This window comes from Megascapheus bottae, chromosome 13 (assembly GCF_031878675.1).
Source record: "Megascapheus bottae isolate mThoBot1 chromosome 13, mThoBot2.hap1, whole genome shotgun sequence".
NCBI classification, from domain to species: Eukaryota; Metazoa; Chordata; class Mammalia; order Rodentia; family Geomyidae; genus Megascapheus; species Megascapheus bottae.
Genome location: NC_143521.1, coordinates 7127878 through 7151680, shown reverse-complemented (window position 1 = coordinate 7151680; position 23803 = coordinate 7127878). Strand labels below are relative to the sequence as shown.

At 38.2% G+C, this 23803-nt stretch overlaps 1 protein-coding gene across 2 annotated transcripts in view; it reads right to left on the bottom strand.

Annotated features, from left to right (window-relative positions):
- Positions 1-23803, bottom strand: part of Abcg2 (ATP binding cassette subfamily G member 2 (JR blood group)) — a 113785-nt gene that overhangs the window by 73585 nt on the left and 16397 nt on the right. Inside the window, exon 2 of one of the 2 annotated variants that reach the window (XM_090343216.1) lies at positions 15424-15591. The exons of the other annotated variant lie outside the window; for it this stretch is intronic. Coding sequence (XP_090199342.1) covers positions 15424-15583 — 160 coding nt within the window. The 5' untranslated portion in view covers positions 15584-15591. The remainder of the gene's footprint in view (positions 1-15423; positions 15592-23803) is intronic. 2 annotated transcript variants of the gene reach the window in all.

The window sequence follows — 23803 nt, the reverse complement described above, 5'->3', positions numbered from 1 at the left end:
GGAGATTGGCCTAGTGGTAGAGTGCTTTCCTAGCATACACAAAGACCCGGGTTTGATTCCTCGGTACCATATACATAGAAAAAAGCCAGAAGTGGTGCTGTGGCTCAAGTAGTAGAGCACTGGCTTTGAGAAAGCCCAAGGACAGTGCTCAGGCCCTGAGCAAATAAATAAATAAATAAAATAATGTAAACTCAGAAGGTGAAGTGTAGCACAGTGATGGAGTATCCTGAGTTTGATACTTATCACTACTATATATACTATACATATATATTATATTCTTTATATATTGTATAGTATATAATATATATTATATACCTTCTATAAAATATATAAATCATATATAATTATGTTATATAAGATATATAGCAGTGATAGATAGTATATATGCACAGACACACCATGTCAAGTGATGAAAAGAATTCTTAACCACGAAAGAAAGGAAGACTCATTGAAAAAATACTACTTAACAACAAAATCCAGCTTAGTGAATAAGGTAAACTAAACTCTGAATAAAAGGTAGTAAATTATTGGTAGTGTCCATTAAGTTCATTTGTATAAACAATTATACTACCTCCCAATTGTGAAATTATAATTTTACAGTGTAATACAAATACTAGAACAATTATAAATAATAAAATCTAGTGGCAGGAGATAGGAGATGACATGTGAATGTTATTTCCATCTCTCATGGCAGGGAACTAATTGTCACCACTGAAAATGGGAACAATTGAACATATGCTCACACTAGCTCCAACTACTTTTTTCATTTTATTGTCACGTGATATACAGCGGGGTTATGGTTACATAGGTAAAGAGTACATTTCTTGTGGAACACTGTTACCCCCTCCCTCATATATCCACAATATATTCAAGGTTTCTTTTTGTTTTGTTTTGTTTTAGTTTTTTGTTTTTGTCAGTCATGGGTCTTGAGCTCTGGGCCTGGGCGCTGTCCCTGAGCTATTCAGCTCAAGGCCAGAGCTCTACCACTTTGAGCGACAGCACCACTTCCAGTTTTCTGGTGGTTAAATGGAGATTAATTAATTCATTGGCTGCCTTTGAACTGCAATCCTCAGGTCTTACTTAGCCTCCCGAATAGCTAGGATAACAGGCGTGTGCCACTGGTGCCTGGCTATATAATATATCTTATGTTTAGCCCATATGTAATATATTATGTATAATAAAGATCTAACTCTCCTTGTTGTAAAGATGGTTCCTTCCTTGTTGAATTGAAGCAGGATAACTTAAGGAAACTGAGGCCTGGTGAAGGCAACTCAAAAATGTGGCATTTAGGGGCCGGGAGTTTGGCCTAGTGGTAGAGTGTTTGCCTAGCATACACAAAGACCTGGGCTCGATTCCTTGGTACCACATACATAGGAAAAAGCCGGAAGTGGTGCTGTGGCTCAAGTGGTAGAGCTCTAGCCCTGAGAAAGTCCAAGGATAGTGCTCAGGCCCTCAGCTAAATCCCAGGACTGGCAAAAAAAAAAAAAAAGTGGTATTTAGAATCATAGAAATGCTATCTTTATTTCAGAGAAACAGCAGGATACGTTCCTTACTGAGGGATGCTAATGTATAGTACGGTACCTACTTTGTCTAGGATAAGGATCTGTTTAATGGCAAGATGCATTCTTACCGAAAACTCAAAGAATAATACCAGGTGTGGTTCGAGATATCCAGACCCCTTGCCTATACCCTATATAAATTCCCCAACAGCCAAAGGGACTGTGCATTTCTCTGGCTGTGTGTGTGTGTGTGTGTGTGTGTGTGTGTGTTTGTTTTTTCATGAATCAGTTTTGACAGATATTTCCATTTCATTTGAGTTAATTATATATAGATTATCTAAACTGGCAATAGAGTATTGTTTTATAATCTTGGTTTTGCTATATGTTTTGTAGGGTTTTTGTTTGTTTGTTTGTTTTTTTTTGGTTTTTGCCAGTCCTGTGGCTTGACTCAGGAGTTGGGCACTGTCCTTGGGCTTTCTCAATGCTAGCACTCTACCACTAGAGCTGCAGCACCACTTCCAGCTTTATCTATGTATGTAATACCAAGGAATGGAATGGAACCCAGAACACTGCGTGTTAGGCAAGCACTCTACCACTAGGCCACATTCCCCGCCCTATGCTTTATAGTTGTGTCCCCATTTTCATTTCACTTTAGAAACTTGAGTCCTCTTACTTTCCTTAGTCAATCTAGGGAAATATTTTTCAATATTGTGCAGTTTTTCAAAGAAACATCTTTTGATTTCATGGTATTACTTTTATACTTACAAGTCTACTAGGATAAAATCTCATAAGCTGTGCTTCATTTTCATCTTCCCCTTGTGAAATTATGAATTACTTTTCAAGTCCTGTATCCAGTTTGAACGGATGTTCAATAAATTTGTTATTACACAAATGAATTCAAGTAATGGTTCGATGAATACATAAAGTTGTTTTAAATCTACCCGTGATTTAAATAAATTAAAATATTTAAATCATAAAAATAAGGAAGGAATGGGTGATTTGTAATAAATATGCAAAGGCATCCTTCTTACATCAAATGCAGCACAATCACCTTAATGCATGAAGTTTTTTGGCCTTTTTAAAATAAACATAATTGTTTTTTCAGTACATTGCTATTTTTAAAGCCTTATTTTGATGGAGTTCAAAGTTCTTCCTTCCTTTTCTTTGAAACCTAATTCTCTTTATCTCAAGCCAACAAAGAAATGCCTAGCATTTCTCACTTCTTTGTATTTCCAAGATTGAGTCTTTCAGTTCTACAGCTATCCACAGTTAAAAGCTAGGTCTCCAGTAGCGCATGAAAATAATAATGGTAATTTATGTCCATCTGTTTAATTTTAAGGCTCCTTCTAATCTCACCCAACCGTAAGTCTATTACTCAGCTTGCTAAATTTCAACCTCAGTAAAATGATCACTTGCAGAAAACTTAAGGCTGTTGTCTGATTATCCTAGGGTACTAAACAGGGTTAGGAAACTAGGCAAAGCTCTTATGCTTTTAAATGTTTTAAGCACTAAAATAATAATAAGACAAATCACAGACTGTGAAAAATAATTTGTAAGTCAAACATGTGATAAGCAACTTGTAACTCCAGCAGGGGTATATAGAGGCACACACATATGTATGTAGGCATATATATTTGATGCAGAGTATATATGAATATGTATGGTATATACACAAATGTGTGCATATAAACATAGATGTATATATGTAGCTTCATTGTACAAACTAAAAATACAAATATTGCGTGTCTTTTTTAATATACAGATCGACTTATATTCAAAATTTATGAAGAACATTTACTGCTCAATAAAAGAAAAATAATTTAGCTTTAAAATGGGCAAAAAATGCTGCTATATATCTGACAAAGACTTACCAACCAAAATCAACAAAGAACACACACACACACACAAAAACTTCCAAAGAATTGATAACACAAGTAATAATGAGGCAAATGAGCAGGACAGAAAATTCTCAAAAGAAGTACAAATGGTCAAGAAATCCATAGAGAAATCCTCAATGTTCCCAGCCATAAAGGAAAGAAAATTCAAAGTAACAATAAATTTTCATCTCACTTGTGCCAGAATATCCATCATCAAGAACACAAACAACAAATGCCCATGGGGGGGGTAGGGAAAAAATAAACCCTCATGTATACACTGTTGATGGGACTGTAAACTAGGGTATCCACCATGGAAATCAGTATAGAATTTCTCAAAAAACTAAAAACAGAACTTGAATGCAGTCCATACCACTCTTGGGCATCTACCTGAAGGAATGTAAATCAATATATACTAGAAGCACACATCATACACACACATATACATATAATATATGTATAATATGTATACATATATAAACTATATTATATATTATGTGGATATTATATAGCCATATGATATACAATATATTGCATACATTAGAATATATAATATAATAATTTATATTATATAATACATATTATATGTATATATGTGTGTTCATTTCATTGTAGTACTATTCACAATTATTCACAATAGCCAAGCAATGGAAATAGCTTAGATTCCCTACAACTGATCAAGCAAACGTGTATGTGTGTGTATCACATTATAAATACACACACACACACACACACACACACACACACACACACACACACACACACTGGAGTATTATTTAGTCAAGGGGCTTGAGAGATGAGTCCCATGTTCTTTAGTGCCTGAGCTGACTTTGAACCATGATCCTCAGATCTCAGCTTCCTGAGTACCTAGGATTACAGGCGTGAGCTATGGTGCCTGGCAAGATATTTTTTTTTTTAAAGAAAGAAATTATGTCACTTATAGGAAAATGGATTGATCTGGAGACCATTATGTTAACAAAGTAATTAATGAGTAACTATGGCTCAAATCTATAATCCTAGCTACTCAGGAGACTGAGATCATGGTTCAAAGACAGCTCAGACTGGCAAATCTGAGAGACTCATCTCCAGCTAACTTGCAGCAAAAAGCTGCAGTTTCCGTGGTAGATTATCTGCTCTGAAGAAAAAAGCCACAAGGCTCTGAATTGAAGCCCCACGACTACAAAAAACAAACAAAACAAAGTAAACCAGATTTAGAAGGTCAAAAGTCATATGTTTTTACTCACTTGAACATAACAGATGTAGAAGACAAATGTTACATAATCAAGCTTTTATAATATATGATATATTCATGTGATAAAGACAATGATAAAGCCCCTTTGAACAATGAACAGGTGTTTTATCAAAAATGAATATTAAAAAAATGAAATAGGTTTTCTGTGAGGTGTGGGTACTAGTGAGAGTAGGCAGGGAAAACAGAACTTGGAAGAGGGACAAACCTCTATTACCTGTATGAAAATGGAGAACTGAAGCTTGTTGAGAATGTTTAGAAAATGGGAGGAGGGAGTTGAGAGAGTAATGGAGAGGATAATTCTATCTGCATATATGGTCTGTCAAAATGAAATCCCTGCTGGGTGCCAGTGGCTCACACCTGTAATCCTAGCTACTCAGGAGTTTGAGATCTGAAGATTGCAGTTCAAAGCCAGCCCAGGCACTAAAATCTGTGAGACTCTTATCTCCAATTAATCACCAGAAAACTGGAAGTGGTGCTGTGGTGCTGGGTGGTAGCCTTGTGCTGAAGATCTCAGGGACAGTGCCCAGGTCCAAAGGTCAAGCCCCACAAATGAAGGAGAAAAAAGAACAAAGAAAACAAAAAAAGAAACCCCTTCATACAACCAACAAATGCATCTTTGAAAGCATTGATTAAAGATAAAATGGGCAGCTGGATGTCAGTGGCTCACGCCTGTAATCCTAGTTACTTAGGAAGGTAAGATCTGAAGATCAAGGTTCAAAACCATGTTGGGCAGGAAAGTTCGTGAGACTCATCTCTAAATAAGCATCAAAAATCTGAAAATGGAGCTGTGACTTGAGTGGCAGACTGCTAGCCTTAAACAAAAAAAGCTCAGGGATAGTGCTGAGGCCCTGAGTTTAAGCCCAAGGACTAACACAATAAAATAAAATAAAATAGGCAAAGGTATAAACAGCTATTTTATCAAGATCATATAAATGGCCACTGAATATATGATGATACTCAACATCGTTAGTCATTAGGGAAATGCAAATTGAAGCCACAATGACTTACCACTTCATAGTCACTAAAGTGGATGTTGTAGCTGGGCACTGATGGCTCATATCTGTTGTAATCGTCATCACTCAGGAGGCTGAGATCTGAGGATCAAGATTTGAAGCCAGACTGAGCAGGAAAGTCTGTAAGACTCTTATCTCCAGTTAATCACCAAAAAGTTGGAAGTAGAGTTATGGTTCAAATGGTAGAGTGCTAGCCTTGAACCAAAAGCTCAGGCACTAGCTTTTGGCCCAGGATTGGTACAAAAAATAAAATAAAATAAAAAGTGGAGGGGTGGCTCTACGTGGTAGATCACTAGCCTAGAGTAAAAAAAAAAAAAGCTCAGGGACAGTGCCCAAGCCCTGAGTTCTAGCCCCAAGATCAAATAATAATAATAATAATAATAATAATAATAATAATAAAATATAAAATAATAAATTGGCTACAGTGAGAAACTGATAGTAACAAACCCTGATAAGAGGGAGTAGAGAAAATGAAAAGTTCACCCATGGCTGATGGGAATATAAAATGGTATGATCATCTTAGAAAAGTTTGATAGTTTCTTTTATTTATTTATATTTTGCCAGTCCTGGAGCTTGAACTCAGGGCCTGGGCACTGACCTTGGACACTTTTCTGCTCAAGGCTAGCACTCTGCCACTTGAACCACAGCACAACTTCTGGCTTTTTTTGAGTATGTAGTGCCAAGGAATTGAATCTAGGTTCATACGAAATAAAAATTCATGGGATAAATATTGGAGGCCTGCATGATCCCATTAAATGAAACAGTTAAGGAAGGCAAGTCATTTTTTTTTTTTTTGCCAGTCCTGGGCTTGAGCTCAGGGCCTGAGCACTGTCCTTGGACTTTCTCAAGGCTAGAGCTCTACCACTTGAGCCTCAGCACCACTTCCGGCTTTTTTCTATGTATGTGGTACCAAGGAATCGAACCCGGGTCTTCATGCATGCTAGGCAAGGACTTTAACCACTAGGCCAAATTCCTGGCCCTCATTTTTGTTTTGGTAGCAGTAAGGTTTGATTCTGAGATTTGCAATTGCCAGTTGGGTGCTCTACTGCTTGCCACAAGGGCTTGAGCCCTTTTTTCTTTTGCCTTAGTTATTTTTTAGATCAGGTGTTGGCTTGGAGCCACAATTCTCCTACTGATGTCTCCAAATAATTGGGATTATAGTGTGAACTGCCACCTCCCAGGAGGAAGGAAAATTGCCTGGTGCATGTATGGTAAAGAAGACTGCAAACAGGCATGCAGAATGTTTTTGAGTGGAAAATGAATTAAAATGGAATTGGTGGTAGATATATGATTCTATATATTTATTGAAATTCATCTTATTTTTTCATATATTTTTTATTGTAATTAATAGAAGGGTTACATTAAATTCACCAGGTACAAGGTGTGTTAATTCACATACATTGATACCCTTTCTCATGTCTTGGTTCCCATTTCCCTCCCCCCCAACCCCCACCCCTCATCTTGTTTTCCCCCTTCCCTATCCAATTTCAAATAACCAAATACGCATATATCCAATATATCAGATAACAAAGTGGGATACTGTAACAACATGAGATAACCAAGGGACAGCAAAAGAGATGAGAGATAACATAGTACATTAAGGACAACAATCACTCATTATAATGGCTTTGGTTTCTATATCCTAGAGGTCCTTTCATTTAGCATCATGCTATATGGCCTAATGTATTTGGTTTTTCTCTATTGCAAATCTCTGCTATGAGAGCCCAAGGTTTCTACTGATTATGACAAATGAGGGAAACCATTGAGTCTGACGTACATCACTTAATATGATTTTTTCCTAAGTCTTTCCATTTCCTAACAAATGGGGTGATGTCATTCTTTCTGACAGCAGCATAGAACTCCATTGTGTACAAATACCACATCTTATTGATCCACTCATCAACTGAGGGACATCTAGGTTGGTTCCATATCTTTGCTATGGTAAATAGTGCTGCAATGAACATCATTGTGCTAGAGGATTTAGTATGTCTTTGTTTCTGGATTGGGTAAATGCCTAGTAGTGGAATTGCTAGGTCATAGGGGAGTTGTATGTTTAGTCTTTTGAGGAACTGCCATACTGCTTTCCATAGTGGTTGAACAAGTTTGCACTCCCACCAAAAGTGTAGTAGTGATCCCTCCTGGCCACATCCCCTCCAGCATCTGTTGTTAGTTTTCTTGATCCTGGCCATTCTAACTGGATTGAGGTAAAATCTTAGAGTTGTTTTGATTTGCATTTCTTTTATGACCAGAGATGTTGAGCTTTTCTTCATGTGTCTATAGGCCATTTTTGTTTCTTCTTCAGAGAAGACTCTCTTGAAGTCTTTGGCCCATCTTTTAATGGGATGGTTGTTTCTTTGGAGATTAGTTTTGGAGTGATACAACTTTTTGAGCTGTTGATATATTTTAGATATGAGGCCTTTGTCTGTTTGTACGGTTGGTGAAGATCTTCTCCCATTCTGTAGGCTTCCTAATTAATTTACTAGCTATGTCCTTTGCCATACAAAGCTCTGCAGTTTAATGCAGTCCCACTTATCCAGCCTTTCTCTGATTTGTTGTGATTCTTGGTCCTTATTAAGAAAGTTTCGACCTGGGCCAAGAAGGCCTAGTGTATCTCCTATTGTATCTCCTATTCTTTCTTGTAAAGTTTTCATTGTGTTGGCTTTTACCTCGAGGTCTTTGATACATTTGGAGTTAATTCTAGTGCAAGGTGACAAAGAAGGATCCAACTTTAGTTTTCTGCAGGTGCTTAACCAGTTCTGCCAGCACAACTTGTTGAAGAGGCTGTCTTTCTTCCATTCCATTTTTTTGGCTCCCTTGTCAAAGATTAGGTGGCCATAGGTCTGTGGTTTAATATCTGGGTCCTCAGTTCTATTCCATTGGTCTTCAGGCCTGTTCTTGTGCCAGTACCAAGCTGTTTTGATAATTATAGCTCTGTAATAGAGTCTAAAGTTTGGTATTGAAATTCCTCCTGCACTGTTCTTTCTTCTAAGAAGTGTTTTTGCTATATGGGGTCTTTTATTATTCCATATGAAATTTTGGATTGCCTCTTCTATTTCTTTAAAGAATGACATTGGGATGTTGATGGGTATTGCATTGAATTTGTAGATAGCTCTTGGCAAGATTGTCATTTTCACAATGTTGATTCTTCCAATCCAGGAGCATGGGAGGTTTTTCCATTTCCTCAGTTCTGCTTTAATTTCCTTTTTCAGAGTTTTAAAGTTTTCATCAAAAAGGTCCTTTACATTCCTAGTTAATTCCTAGGTGCTTTATTTTCTTTGAGGCTATTGCAAAAGGAGTTGCTTTTCTGATTGTTGCCTCATTCCTTTCACTGTTGGCATAGAGGAAGGCAGTTGATTTTTGAGGGTTAATTTTATAGCCTGCTACCTGAAATTCATCTTATTATACACAGAAAATAAATGAAACAAATGAGACACCTGAGATCACAGCTGTAATCTCAGCTACTTGAAAGGCAGATACAGGAGGACTGCAGTGGGAGTCCAGCATGTCTAAAACATTAAGAACACGCTCCCTCAAAGATTAAGAGTGGTGCAAGCTGTCGTCCTAGGTAGACAGGAGGATTGTATCTGAGGCTAGTCCTAGGGAAGAACTTGAGACTATCTGAAAAGTAATTAAAGCAAAATGTCTGGAAGTGGGTTTCAAACTGGCAGAGCAAGGCCTTGAGTTCAAACCCAAGTATGACCTCAAAGGGAAAAAGGAATAAAGGATTTGGAGTGCATCAGTGTTATACCAAGGAAAGGGTGAGTGTGCAGGAGGTATTCAATCCCAGCACTGAAAGAGAGGAAGAGAAAAAGGAAAGGAAAAAAGAAAGGGAAAGGAAGGAAGAAAACAAAGACAGAAGAAACAATGGAGCAAAGGAAACAATGAATTTCAAGATTGTTGTTTGAAGCCAGACAAAACAGAAAAAGAAAAATCTGACTCTTATTTCCAGTTAACCTGCAAAGAGTCTGGAAATGGAAAAGTGGCTCAAGTGGTAGACTGGCAGCCAGTGATGAGCAAAACATCTAAGCAGGAGTTGGAGGTCTTAATAGAATTGTAAAGAAACCCCAGAAATGAACCCACAGATGGTTAGCCAACTAATATTTGGTAAGGGAGCCAAAAACACAAGATGGAAGGAAGGCAGCCTTTTCAACAAATGGTGCTGGCAGACTTGGGTATATACTCACGGAAAACATATATAAACTTTCTAAAATCTAGAATCACAATAAATCAAAGACTAAATGGGACTGCAACAAACCGAAGAGTTTCTGCACAGCGAAGGACTCATAGCTAGCAAGGTAAATAGAAAGCCCACAGAGTGGAAAAATTTTATTAGCTACACATCAAACAAGGGCCTCATATCTAAAATATAATTAGAGCTCAAAAAAATTAACCCTCCCCCCAAAATCATATCCTCAAAGAAACAATAACCCGATTAATAAATGGTATAAAGATTTAAGACTCTCAGAAGAAATAAGCATGGCCAACAGACACATGAAGAAATGGTCAACATTTCTGGCTGTAAATGCAATGCAAATTAACACAACATTGAGGTTCTACCTCACCCCAGTTAGAATGACCACTATCAAGAAAACTAACACTAACAGATGCTGGCAAGGATGTGGCCAAAAAGGAGCACTACCACTCTGTTGGTGGGAATGTAAACTTGCTAAACCCCTTTGGAAAGCACCGTGGAAGTTATTCAAAAGACTAAACATAGAGCTTCCCTACGATGCAGAAATTTCACTCCTGGGCATTCATCCAATAGACCACAAACAAGGCAACACTAAAGCTATGAACACAACCATGTTCATTGTAGCATTGTTCACCATAGCAAATATATGGGCTCAACCCAGATGTCACTCAGTGGATAAATGTATCAAAAGAATATGATATATATATATATGCATGCATACATATATGTATGTATGTATGTATGTATGTAAAGAGAGAGAGAAACACAGAGAGAGAGAGAGAGAGGAATTATAGTCTTCCATCAGAAAGAATAATATTGCTCCATTCATAAAGATATGGAAAGACTTGGAAAAAAATCATATTTAGTGAAGTAAATCAGACCCAAAGAAACATAGGTTGCTTGGTTTCTCTCATTTGTAGTAATTACATCTATAAATATACAAGTAAGCCCAATGGCTAGTAAAAGACAAATTACACTTAAACATGACAAATTAAGCAAGACTAAACACTCACACAGTGCAGCTAAAGAGGATATTCTCTGGAGAGGATCACAAAGGCTCAATAGCTATGTACACACAATCAAATTAAGTGTTTACCTAGATGAACTCCAAGAAATGGAAACAAGAGGGGTTTTTGCTGTTGTTGTTGTTGGCACTTTGCTGTTTTGTTTTTCTCCTTTGTCATTGATTTTTTTTTATTTGTCTGTTTTTGTGGGTCATGGGGATTGAACTCTGGGCCTGGGTACTGAGCTCTTCAGCTCAAGGCTACTGCCCTACCCTTGAGCCAAACCCATTTCCTGTTTTCTAGAGGTTAATTGGAGATAAGAGTCTCAGGTCCTTTTGTGCTTGGGCTGGCTTTGAAACTTGATCCTCAGATCTCAGCCTCCAGAGTAGCTGGGATTACAGATGTGAGCCACTGTGCCTGGCTTTGTCACTGATTTTGATTTCTGTACTTTTTAAAAATTGTAATGTATAGAATGGTTACAGTTATATTAGCCGGATAATAGGTGCATTACTTCTCACAAACTGATACCCCTTTTCATGTTTTTGTCTCCCCCCAATCATTTTGTTTCCTCCCTTCCCTTTCCTATTTCAAATAATCAAATAAACATATATGCAATATACCAGGTAACAAAGTCAGATACAATAGCAATATGAGATTAACCAAAGGGCACCAAAAGAGAAGAGAAACTTCCCAGTAAGTAAATATAAATTATGGCATATATGGTGTTTATATCAGTAGATACATTATTTATATGTAGTTATAGGGATTATTTATATTTTAAAGATTTCTATTGTCTGAACAATTTGTGTGTGTGTGTGTGTGTGTGTGTGTGTGTGTGTGTACTGAGGTTTAACTCAAGGCCTGGAAGTGTCCCTTAGCTTTTTTGCTCAAGGCTGTGGCATACCACTTGAGATATAACACCACTTTAAGCTTTCTGGTAGTTAATTAGAGATAAAAGGTATCATGGACTTTCCTGTTCAGGCTGACTTCAAACCGTGATCCTCATATCTCAACCAACTGAGTAGCTAAGATTACAGGTGGCACTGGGCTACCCATGTTTTTAATTTAAATCTGATTTCTCCTGGGTCACAAAAGTCCAAATTTAATATTTTTACTCATCGCTCATTAAAAACAACTTCAATTGAAGGAATACCTTATCAGTATACTCAGAATTGCCACAAAAGTAGCAGGTAGGGTTGTACTTCTTCTTCTTCTTTTTTTTTTTTGCCAGTCCTGGGCTTGAGCTCAGGGCCTGAGCACTGTCCTTGGACTTTCTCAAGGCTAGAGCTCTACCACTTTGGCCTCAGCACCACTTCTGGCTTTTTTCTATGTATGTGGTACTGAGGAATCGAACCCGGGTATTCATGCATGGTAGGCAAGCACTCTACCACTAGGCCAAACTCCCGGCCCAGGGTTGTACTTCTTATAATAATAGTTCATAACAAAAGCATTTTCCTTTTTTGGCAGTATTAGAGTTTGAGATCAGGGCCTTGCATATGTTAAGCAAGTATTCTAGCTCTTGAACCACACCCCCAATCTATAAAAATATTTTAAAGAAAACAAAATGTTCCATTTCCTCCTCGCCTGACATTTCATAGAAACATGGAACATTCTTTTTATCTTGACTGGAATTCAAGCACAAGGATTAGAATCCATGAGCTATCTCAGTTTGTGAAATGACCAAGAATGCAAGCTACTCATGATAAAACAGTGAGATAGGAGTGTGGTTCCTTGCAAGCAGGGATGGTTGTACAGACTCCTCTTGGTTCCAGGTTACCCAAAGCATTCATAATCTACAGATGCAATGATCCTTAGATAAAATGCTAAAGTGTTATCCAAAGGTTCATATGGAACAAGAAAAGACCTAGAATAGCCAAAACAATTCTAGACAAAAATAGCAATGCTGGTGGTATTACAATAACAGACTTCAAACCATAATAACAAAACAGCATGGTTTTGGCACAAAAATAGACCAGAAGATCAATGAAACAGAATAGAAGATCCAGAAATAGAACCCCATACCTGTAGTCAACTTGTATTTGACAAAGGAGCCTAAGATATACAGTCAAAAAGCAGTCTATTCAATTATTGGTGCTGGCAAAACTGGGCAGCCACATGCAGAAAACTAAAAATTGACCCTAGCCTTTCTCCATGCACAAGCATTAACTCAAAGTGGATCAAAGACCTCAACGTCAGACTGGAAACCGTGAAACTGCTATATGATAAAGTAGGAGAGACACTGGAACTCATAGGCACAGGCAAAAGATTCCTGAACAGAATCCCAGGGTCACTACAGATTGGAGAGAGACTTGATAAATGCGACTACCTAAAAATAAAAAGTTTCTGCACAGATAAAAGCATAGCCACCAAAGTTGAAAGACAGCTAACCAACTGGGAAAAGATATTTACTAATAATACATCTGACAAATGCTTAATATCCAGTATTTACAGGGAACTCAAGAAACTAATCCCCCCCAAACCCAACAAACCATTCACTAAATGGGCAAGGGAACTAAAGAGAGACTTATCAGAAGAAGAGATTAAAATGGCAGAAAAGCATATGAGAAAATATTCATCATCCATGGTCATACAGGAAATGCAAATAAAAACAACCCTAAGATACCACCTTACCCCAAGAAGAATGGCCAAGATTTTGAACTGTGACAATGACAGATGCTGGTGGGGTTGTGTAGAAAAAGGAACCCTACTTTATTGCTCGTGGGATTGTAAGCTAGTTCAGTCACTCTGGAAAGCAGTGTGGAGGTTTCTTAAAGAACTGAAAATTGACCTTCCTTACGATCCTGCCATACCACTTCTGGGCATCTACCCTGAACATCATAACCCAGGATATGATAAGGACACCTGCTCAGCTATGTTCATCTCTGCACTATTCACAATAGCCAGGCGATGGAAACAATCCAGATGCCCTACTGCAGATGAATGGATACAGAAAATGTGATATATATATATATATATATTATATACACATATATACACATTGGAATTCTACATAGCCAACAGACAAGATAAAATAATGGCATTTGCAGGGAGCGAATCATGTTGAGTGAGACAAGTCAAGACCAAAGAACAAAAGGCACATGGTATCCTTAGTATGTGGCTATTAGATCCAAACAGTACAAGAGCGAGGACTCGATATTTGCATACTCAATGCTATGGACATGGTATTAGAAATACAAACACAACTATATACACATAAAAATTTATGATTCTATAGACATAATGTTTTGTTACCTAGGGTAATATGTAGCTATGACATACAAACCCTCAGCCTAATTTTAATTATGTTCTAAAATCTAAGTACCAGTGATTGTATATAGAGATTCCCTTCTTGAATACTTATTTGTTAATTATGTCATTTGAAATATGATGTAAAAATCAATGTTATAAATTCTTTAATAAAAAATAAAGTCATTGGGCTGGGAGTTTGACCTAGTGATAGAATGCGTGCCTAGCATATACGAAGAGCAGGGTTCGATTCCTCGGTACCACATACATAGAAAAAAGCTGGAAGTGGTGCAGAGGCTCAAGTGGTAGAGCTCTAGCCTTGAAAAAATCCAAGGACAGTGCTCAGGCCCTGAGCTCAAGCCCAGGACTGGCAAAAAAAAATAATAAAGTCATGGCTAACTTTGTCTCTTCATGCTCGACTAGTGTTAAGTCCTTCTTGCAATAAAAAATGGAAAAGGAAAAACATGGGAAAGGGTATCAATGTGCGAGAAGTAATGCATCCACTACCTGATGAATGTAACTGTAACCCCTGTATACATTATCCTGACAATAAAATAAAATTAAATTAAGTAAAAGCAAAGGATTAAAATTACTAGTAATCTAATGGGGACCAAGACATGTGGAAGGGTATCAGTGTATGTGAATTAATGCACCTTCTATCTGGCAAATATCATGGAACCCTTTTATTAAATACAATAAAAAATATTAAAAAAATAAAATTACTGGTAATGAGGAGGGGACTATAGGTCCCATGAACTAAAAGGATAACAAAGAAGTTTTTTAAAATCAATCTCTTTCCATAAATTTCATAACCTAGATGAAATAGACTAAGTCCTTGAAATGGAGAATCTGCCAAAAATTGAGCAAATTTTTTTTTTAAATCTGAGTAGTCCTGTGTACTTTTGACTAACTCAGAAACTAATAACCTTCCAAAATCCCCTGACTCAGAAAGGTTCACTGGAACATACTGCTAACACCGAAAGAAGAAACTGTACCAGTTCTCTAGAATGCCTTTCAGAAGACATGTGAATGTTCAAGGCTCATATTTTCCATATCTGTGGTCTCAACCAACTGTGGACCACAGTAACCTAGTAGAATCTCTACTAAGCATAGATAGACTTTAAAACATGAATTTAAAATAAATAATAGAAGTAGCTGTGAAACACAAAGCTATAAAATGCCTCAAGATTGACCTAAGAAAATATCTAAGGGGCCTCTGGGGATATAGAGTAATGAGCTTTTAGAGTTGGATTTCATTAAAGTTAAAAACAGCTGCTCTAGGGAAGACTGTGGGAAGAGGAAGACAAGGAACTGGAGATGTAGCTCAGTTGTAAAGCACTTGCCTAGGATGTCTGAGGCCCGGAGTTTGATCCCTACCAGCAGCAGCAGCAGCAGGAATAACAGCAACAGCAGCAGGAATAGCAGAAGCAACAGCAGCAGCAGCAGAAGCAGAAGCAGCAGGAGCAGCAGTAACAGCAAGATCATCATCATCATCATCATCATAGGAGAAGCTATGGGTGGGAGGTTATATTTGCAGATATCTGATGATAAAGGGCTATATTACACAAAGTATACAAAGAACTCAGCAAGTTAACAAAGAGAAACAAACTAGTAAACAAATGGTCAAAGCTTTGAACAGACTCCTTACCAACAAAGATATACAGATGGTGGAGAAGCGTAACAAGGGACTCACCACATCGTTTGCCATGAGTGAGTTACAAGTGTAAATGTCAGGGATACACGATTATACACCTACCAGAATAGCCAGAATTGAAGACAGCAACAACAACAAATGCTGGGGAAGAGGTAAAGCAACAGAAAAACTCATTCCTGGTTTGAATGCAAAATTCACATGGCTCAGAAGTAAGAGCACCATCTTAGCAAGTGCAAGGCCCTTGTTCACACCTCAATACCACAATACATAAAAGGAAAGGAAAGGAGGAAGGAAGGAGGAAGGAAGGTAGGAAGAAAGGAAGGAAAAAAGGAAGGAAAAAATACATCTACTTTGGAAGTCAATGTGGGTGTTTTTCACAAGACTAGTCTATAGTCTAGAAATGATCATCTTTGGTAGTCTCCCAAAAGAGTTTCAAAAAGCATATCCACACAAAGCCTTGCACATGGATGTTTACAGGAGCATTATTCATAATGACCTAAACTTGGAAATAACCAAAATATCCTTCGGTAGGTAATGGATAAATAAATCACAGTATATCCGAAGGAGTATATATTATTAAACCTTAAAAAGGATCATTGTGCTTTAAAAAATAACCTTAAATACATACTTCCAATTTGAAAAAACTGAAAAGGCTGCAGTCAAAACCATTTCAATTAAGTAATAGTCTAGATAAATTTATAGACTATGTAATGACAGGTAGTTACTAAGGCTTGGGGAGATGAGGGAGATGGGTAATGAAGCATAATGCTTTTAGAGCATTATGGACACCTGATTATACATTTATCCATTTCCAAGCAATATATAACACGAAGAGTGAACTCATATGTGGCTTGGTTACTTTGGGTGGTGTAGGTTCATAGAATTTCACCAAGCTATTAGTCTCACATTAGCAGAGGTTATATTTGTCGTGTGGTAGGGTCCAGACGTGTATAAGAACTCTGTAGTGTGCTCCATTTTGCTGTCTGCTCTAAAATATAAAGGCTTGTTTGCTTGCAGTGCTTGGGATATAAGACAGATAAAAGTGACCTAACTCTTTCCAAGGGTATTTGACTAAGAGTTAAATCAAGTAAAGCACTGTTTAATGGCGTGAAAACACTGTTGAAGGTACACCTATACCTTCCTTGGTTCCTCACTACCTTCAGCAGAGAAATATCAGCCCAGTAGCTCTCTTTAGCAGCTACTTGGATTGCCCTGATGGTAGTCCAGCTGCTTTGAACCAAACAACAGATACTTGCTGCCAAAACACGACTCCTAGTCCAAAAGGCATTACTTCATTCTAGCTTATGCTAGAATTTTTGCCATCACAAGCAAGCCTTGATGAACTTTAGAAGCCATTTCACCCAAGCTAGATGTTGAGCACTTCACCTGGTAGATCATAGAAAGCTTGTGATTGGTGCAAACCCAGTCTTTCATTTGCATGGATAGGTGTACCATGATTGGTGCAAACACAATTCATCATTTGCATAGACGCTATTCCATTGTTGGTGTTAGATACCATCCTTTATTTGCATTGAGGACTGTGCTATGAACAGTGCAGACACTTTTACCGTACATCTTTCTAACAAGCAGGCTGTTCATGGTCTGATCATCTGTTAAGTCAGCTGGAAAACACTCTCTTGTGCTACTCCTTGCCTGGGATTACAACATTAGGCCCATTGCTGATCTTCTCTGGAGTGGTCTTTGAGCTCTACCACTGAGTCACAGCACCACTGCTGGCTTTTTCTATGTATATGGCATTGAGGAATCCAACCCAGGGCTTTGTGCATACTAGATAGGCACTCTACCACTAGGCCATGCTCCTGGTCTCTTGCTTAACTTTTTTTTTGGCCAGTCTTGGGGCTTGAACTCAGGGCCTCAGCATTGTCCTTGGGCTTTTCTCAAGGCTAGAGCTCTACCACTTGACCCACAGCACCACTTCCAGCTTTTTCTATGTACATGATACTGAGGAATCAAACCCGGGTCTTTGTGCATGCTAGGCAAGCACCCTACCACTAGACCACACTCCTGGCCCCTTGCCTACTTCTGAGAGACCTGAGGTGCTAATAAAAGAGATGGCAGAAGCATCAGCTGAAAGAAGCTGTGATTAAGGAGGCAGCAGCCACTGTGGAAACAAGTGAGGAACAAAAATGATGGTGATCAGAAGCATCAGTGCAGAGAAGAGACGCTACATAGACCCAGATGACTACACAAGTTCTAGAGAGCAAACAATAAAGGATAAGGGGTCTGAGGCACTGTCCTGAAAGATCACCAGCTGCAACAAGGAACTAAGGCCCATGCAGCATGCTGTAGCACGAGCAAAGCAATACCTACTGCTCTCACTGCCAACTACGGCTACTGGAAGCCATGGATTACAATAGCTACCCAGTGATGGATTGCTGTGGTTAAAGAGTTGAGCAAAGGGCCTCTAACCTGAGTATCTAATGCTATAAGAGTGTGATTCTAAATTCTGGAGTAATAGATCTCTAGATTTCAGGACTTGGAGCTGTATGTCTCTGGATTTGCTAGTACAATTCCTTGAGCTTGGACACTCAAGGGCCGCAGGCTGCTAACGCTGGAAGGGCTTCTCCTCATTGAGTACTCACAATTTCCAGCAGGGTTGAGCAAAAGATCCTGGTCAGCTGATTGACAATGAATGTATCCCAGGGCTTTGCCAATAAGGAGAATCTCTAGGCCCAATACAAGTATTTGAGAAGAAGAGAAAAATGCTTTGGAAATTATGCTCATTAAAAAACCAGAAATAAGACCAATAAGCTGCAAATATATATTAAATATTCAATCAGACAATGTTTTTGCATCTCAAAAGATTTGCATTCCTGGAAAAAAAAACATTCAAAAATGACTTGGAGAGAGTAAGGGAACAGAAAACACTGTATTAAAGGAAATGTACTTGTTATCTGTATCTGACTCATGTAATTGTAATCCTTCTGTGCATCATCTCAATAATAACAATAAAGTAAATTAACTTAAAAATAGAGTGCAACCATAGCAGGGTGTGGTGGCTGACCCTATAATCCTAGGTACTCAGGAGGCTGAAATCTGAGGATCACAGTTCAGAGTCAGCCAGTCTTACAGTCAGACTGTAAGACTCTTATCCCCAATTAATTAATCACTAGAAAACCAGAAGTGGCTGTGGTTCAAGGGGTAGGGCAGTAGCTTTGAGCCGAAGAGCTCAGGGACAGCGCCCTGGCTCACAGTTCAAGCCCCATGACCAAAAAAAAAAAAGCAATCTTTAAAAAATAAAAAGATAGGGGCTGGGAGTTTGGCCTAGTGGTTAAAGTGCTTGCCTAGCATGCATGAAGACCCGGATTCGATTCCTCGGTACCACATACATAGAAAAAAGCCGGAAGTGGTGCTGAGTCTCAAGTGGTAGAGCTCTAGCCTTGAGAAAGTCCAAGGACAGTGCTCAAACCCTGAGCTCAAGCCCAGGACTGGCAAAAAAAAAAAAAAAAAGATAAAAGCATTAAGGATTCTACTAAATTCAAAAGCTGGGAGTTTGGTTTAGTGGTAGAGAGCTTGCCTATCATGCACGAAGACCCAGGTTCGATTCCTTGGTACGACATTCATAGAAAAAGCTGGAAATGGTGCTGTGGTTCAAGTGATAGAGCTCTAGAACTTTGAAAAAGCCCTAGGACAGTGCTCAGGCCCTGAGATCAAGCCCCAGGACTGGCAAAAGCAAAACAAAACAAAAAATTATCTCCCATCTAACAACAACACACAATATATACAATATTCAATACTTTCATGAGTTTAAGTTGCAGACTTGAGTCTGCAATCAGAATAAGGTCATACATATTATAAATTCAGAGTTATCACAGTAACCCTAAGGTTACAATTACATTAGGGTTACTGTGAAAACTGAGGTTACTCCAGTAACTTTGAGGGAAAATTTTGAGCAGTCACAAGTGACGGTTAGGACATGAAATCAATCCCCGAATCACCTGCCAGTTCAGAGTCCATGAGTTCATCCAGGTTAAAAAATGCTACCCCAAATAGTGGTTTCATAATATTCCCTGAATAGGGAAAACATTTTATATTCTAGGAAGATTTAGTATCAATTTAGTATCAATCACAGAAAGCTTTACGATAACCCCATGTTAATATTTTCAAATTAAAGAGTCTTCATCTACTTTGACTGAATCAATAAGATGTGGTATTTATACACAATGGATTCTATGCTGCCGTCAGAAAGAATGACATCGTCCCATTTGTAAGGAAATGGAAAGACTTGGAAAAAACCATATTAAGTGAAGTAAGCCAGACTCAAAGGAACATAGGCTTACTGGTTTCCCTCATTTGTCATAATTAGTATGAACCTTAGGCTCTCCAGCAGAGGTTTACAATAGGGCAAAACCTAGATACATAAGGCCATATAGGATGAGGATAAATGAAAGGACCTCCAGGATATGGAAACAAGAGCCATCTAATGTGTGATTGTTGTTCTTAATGTACTATGTTATTTCTCAGCTCTTGTGTTGTCCCTTGGTTATTTCATATTATTACAGTGTCTTACCTTGTTATCTTGTATATTGTGTATATGTTTATTTGTTTATTTGAAGTAGGGTAGGGAAGGGGGAAAACAAGATGAGGGGAGGGTGTAGGGGGAGAGAAATGGGGACAAAACATGTTTGTGAAATAATGTACCCTCTATCTGGCAAATATAATGTAACCCTTCTATTAATTACAATAAGAAATAATTTTTAAAAAGAGTCTTCATCTACTTTTTGTTTTTGTACATAATTTACTCTAACAGAAGGTTAAATTACTCAGTACTAGGGAGAAGGAGGAGGAAGGAGGAACAGAGTTTGAAGCTAGCTGGTCTGTATACTGAGACCCTGCTCAAAAGTAAGGCAGATTATGAGACTAATTTTGATGGTCCAGTTTCAAATGCAACATTAATTCTTTCAGGTTTTTAATTTAAAATTGAAATCTTGGAAGTCTGGAAAAATAAGTTAATACTGAAAAGAAATCACTTTGGCTGTGGTTATAGGTAACTTGGGCAAGTTTAATTTTTTAAAAATTAAAACATGGTAACAAACATGTTAGCAGAGCCTATTTTTTTCTAGGTCTTGGTGAGCATCTGGAAATTGGTTAATGTTCCCTGCTAACTGGCAAACATAGTATAGTCTACACCATGTGTAGACTTTCTGTGTTGAACTACCTACTTTCGTTCTGGGACTCTGAAATTCTGAAAGAGCAAACCCAAACCAACCCAACCCAACCCAAGACATGGGCCCAAATCTTGAGTTACATTTTCATGGTAAGGAATCCACTGTGACCCCCCCTCAAAGGAAGGAGGAGGAAATCTGTACATATATTCTATAGGCATGGTATGCTTACTCTTTTTTGTGCAATCCATCTTAGCCATGGGGAAACTATATGCCAGAAGTGTTTCAGAAAGTCTCTGAACATGAACACAAGGGAACAACACTTCATAGGAAGGTAACTTACTGAATATTTTCAGTTTTTAATAAAATATATGAAAATGTTTCATTTGAATTATAAATTAAACAGTACACCAGAGTCCATAGAAATGAGTACTAAAATTTTCTAGACGTATAAATACAGCAAACATGAAGAAAAGAAATGTCTTACATTTGTAAGAAGAATCATTGAATAGCTATTTCTCATAGCTAGCTTAGTCTTTGAATAGGCTTTTCAGTACATAAAAATCTCCCAAGGAATTAGAAAAGCTCTAATTTAATGTGAACATTTGTTCACATCCTCTGTAGTTATATATTACTAAGACCCTTCTTAATGAGGAGTCTCTGGAAGCTCACACCTGTAATTCTAGCTATGCAGAACACTGAAATCTGAGGACCCCAGTTCAAAGACAGGCCAGGTAAAAAGCCCATTAGACTGACCTCCAATTAAACAACAAAAATCCAGAAGTGGATGTGACTCCAGTGGTAGAGCACCAGCTTGGAGCAAACAAGCTACCAGTAGTTCTCAGGCCCTGAGTTCAAGGCTTTAGTACTGGCATATATACACATAGCAGAAAAAAAAAAAGGAGTCTCAGAATAAGCCCTGCTTATCTCATTACATAGTAATCATATCTTATCACTGTGAAGCCTGTAAAGTCCAAGTGTGAATTTTACAAAAGAATGCACAGAGAGGGATCTGAAGTTAAACTCATCCCAGCATAATAGAAAAAGTTAACAAACTCCAATTTTGCTTGGTTTTTAATGGCAGTACGAGGGTTTGAATTCAGGGTGAGTTGTTCTATTTCCTAAGCCACATTTCTAGCCCGTCTAGGTTAGTCCTTCACTAGTCTTCAATGTCCCTGACAGATTTCTCCTATGAGACAAGGGGTCTCCAATCCTCATTTTTGTTATTCATGAAGCATATTTTTGCTTTGATAACTACAGATGAAGGGAAAAAAATGAGCTACTGCTCATACCTAGCATGGCACCCAACATTTGATAATCCCAGAATATATTTGCTGAATGGATAGAAGACAGGAAAAGCAGTTGAAGAAATAAGATACAAACATCTCTAAAGCTAAGTGGTAGTGTGAGACAGCAATTAGAATGCATAAGGCAGTGAGTAAGAAGAAGCTGAATGAGAAAAGTGACACTGAAGGATATAACCTCAAAGCATGGTGAATCTCCTATGGACTGCTGTGGTGAGGGACAGAGAGCAGGGAAAGGCATGAGAATGGAGAGTATAAAGAAAAGGATGAAGTGAGAAGATAGCATGGTTATGGGGTGCATGCTAATCCTTCACACTGAAGCCTCACTGTTGTTGTTGTTGTTGTTGTTGTCAATCGTGGCGCTTGAATTCTGGACCTGGATGCTGTACCCGAGCTCTTCAGCTCAAGGCTAGTACTCTACCACTTTGAGACACAGCACCACTTCTGGTTTTCTGCTGATTAACTGGAGATAACAGTCTCGTAGGACTGTTGAACAACCAGTAGAGCTATGTCCCCAGCCCTCTTTGGTTTATTTTTTCAGATAGGATCTTGCACTATTTGCCTGAGCCAGCTTCCATCTACGATACTCTGAACTATGCCTCCTGCCTAGCTGAGATTAACAGTGTCCACTATTGCTGTCTCCAAGGTAAATCTGACTAATTTCTTTGCTTGGGATAATCCCAGCCCACAACCCTCCACTATCCACCTCCCATATCCCTGGGATTATAGCCATGGCCTTCATACCTAGCAGATTTGCGTGTTCTAAATAAAGACGCTACTTGAGTCCAACTGTAGAATGGTTTCTGTTGGATAATAAGAGGAAGTGTTCTTGGCAGAGACTGGGACAGAAAACAATCTACATATCAAATGATAAAGGGCTGAGACAGGATAAGGTCAGGGGTTATGAACACAGACAAATTCCTCAAACAGCTAAAGGAAGGCTGACAAGATCAGGTACCACATACAGAAGAAAGAATAGGGGGGTGCCATATTAGTAGAATGAAAGCATGCTTCTATGGATCATTTATATTTTAAGTTGAACTGAGTCATGTGAGGAAGATAAGGTTTTTTTTTTCATGTATTTTTTATTGTAATTAATAGAAGGGTTACATGATATTTGCCAGACAGAAGATGCATTAATTCACATACATTGATACCCTTCCACCTGTCTTGGTCCCCATTTCCTTCCCCTCTAACCCCACCGCTCAACTTGTTTTCCCCCCTTCCCTATCCAATTTCAAATAACCAAATACAAATATATCCGATATATCAGGTAACAAAGTGAGATACTGTAACAATATGAGATAACCAAAAAAGATGAGAGATAACATAGTACCTTAAGGACAACAATCACTCATTATATGGCTTATGTTTCTATATCCCAGAGATCCTTTCATTTAGCCTCATACTATATGGCCTTTTGTATCAAGGTTTTGCTCTATTGCAAATCTCTACTAGGAGAGCCCAAGGTTTCTACTGTTTATGACAAATGAGGGAAACAAATCAGAGAAAGGCTCGATAAGTGGGACTGCATTAAACTGCAGAGCTTCTGTAGGGCAAAGGACATAGCTAGTAAATTACTTAGGAAGCCTACAGAGTGGGAGAAGATCTTCACCAACCATATAACGGACAAAGGCCT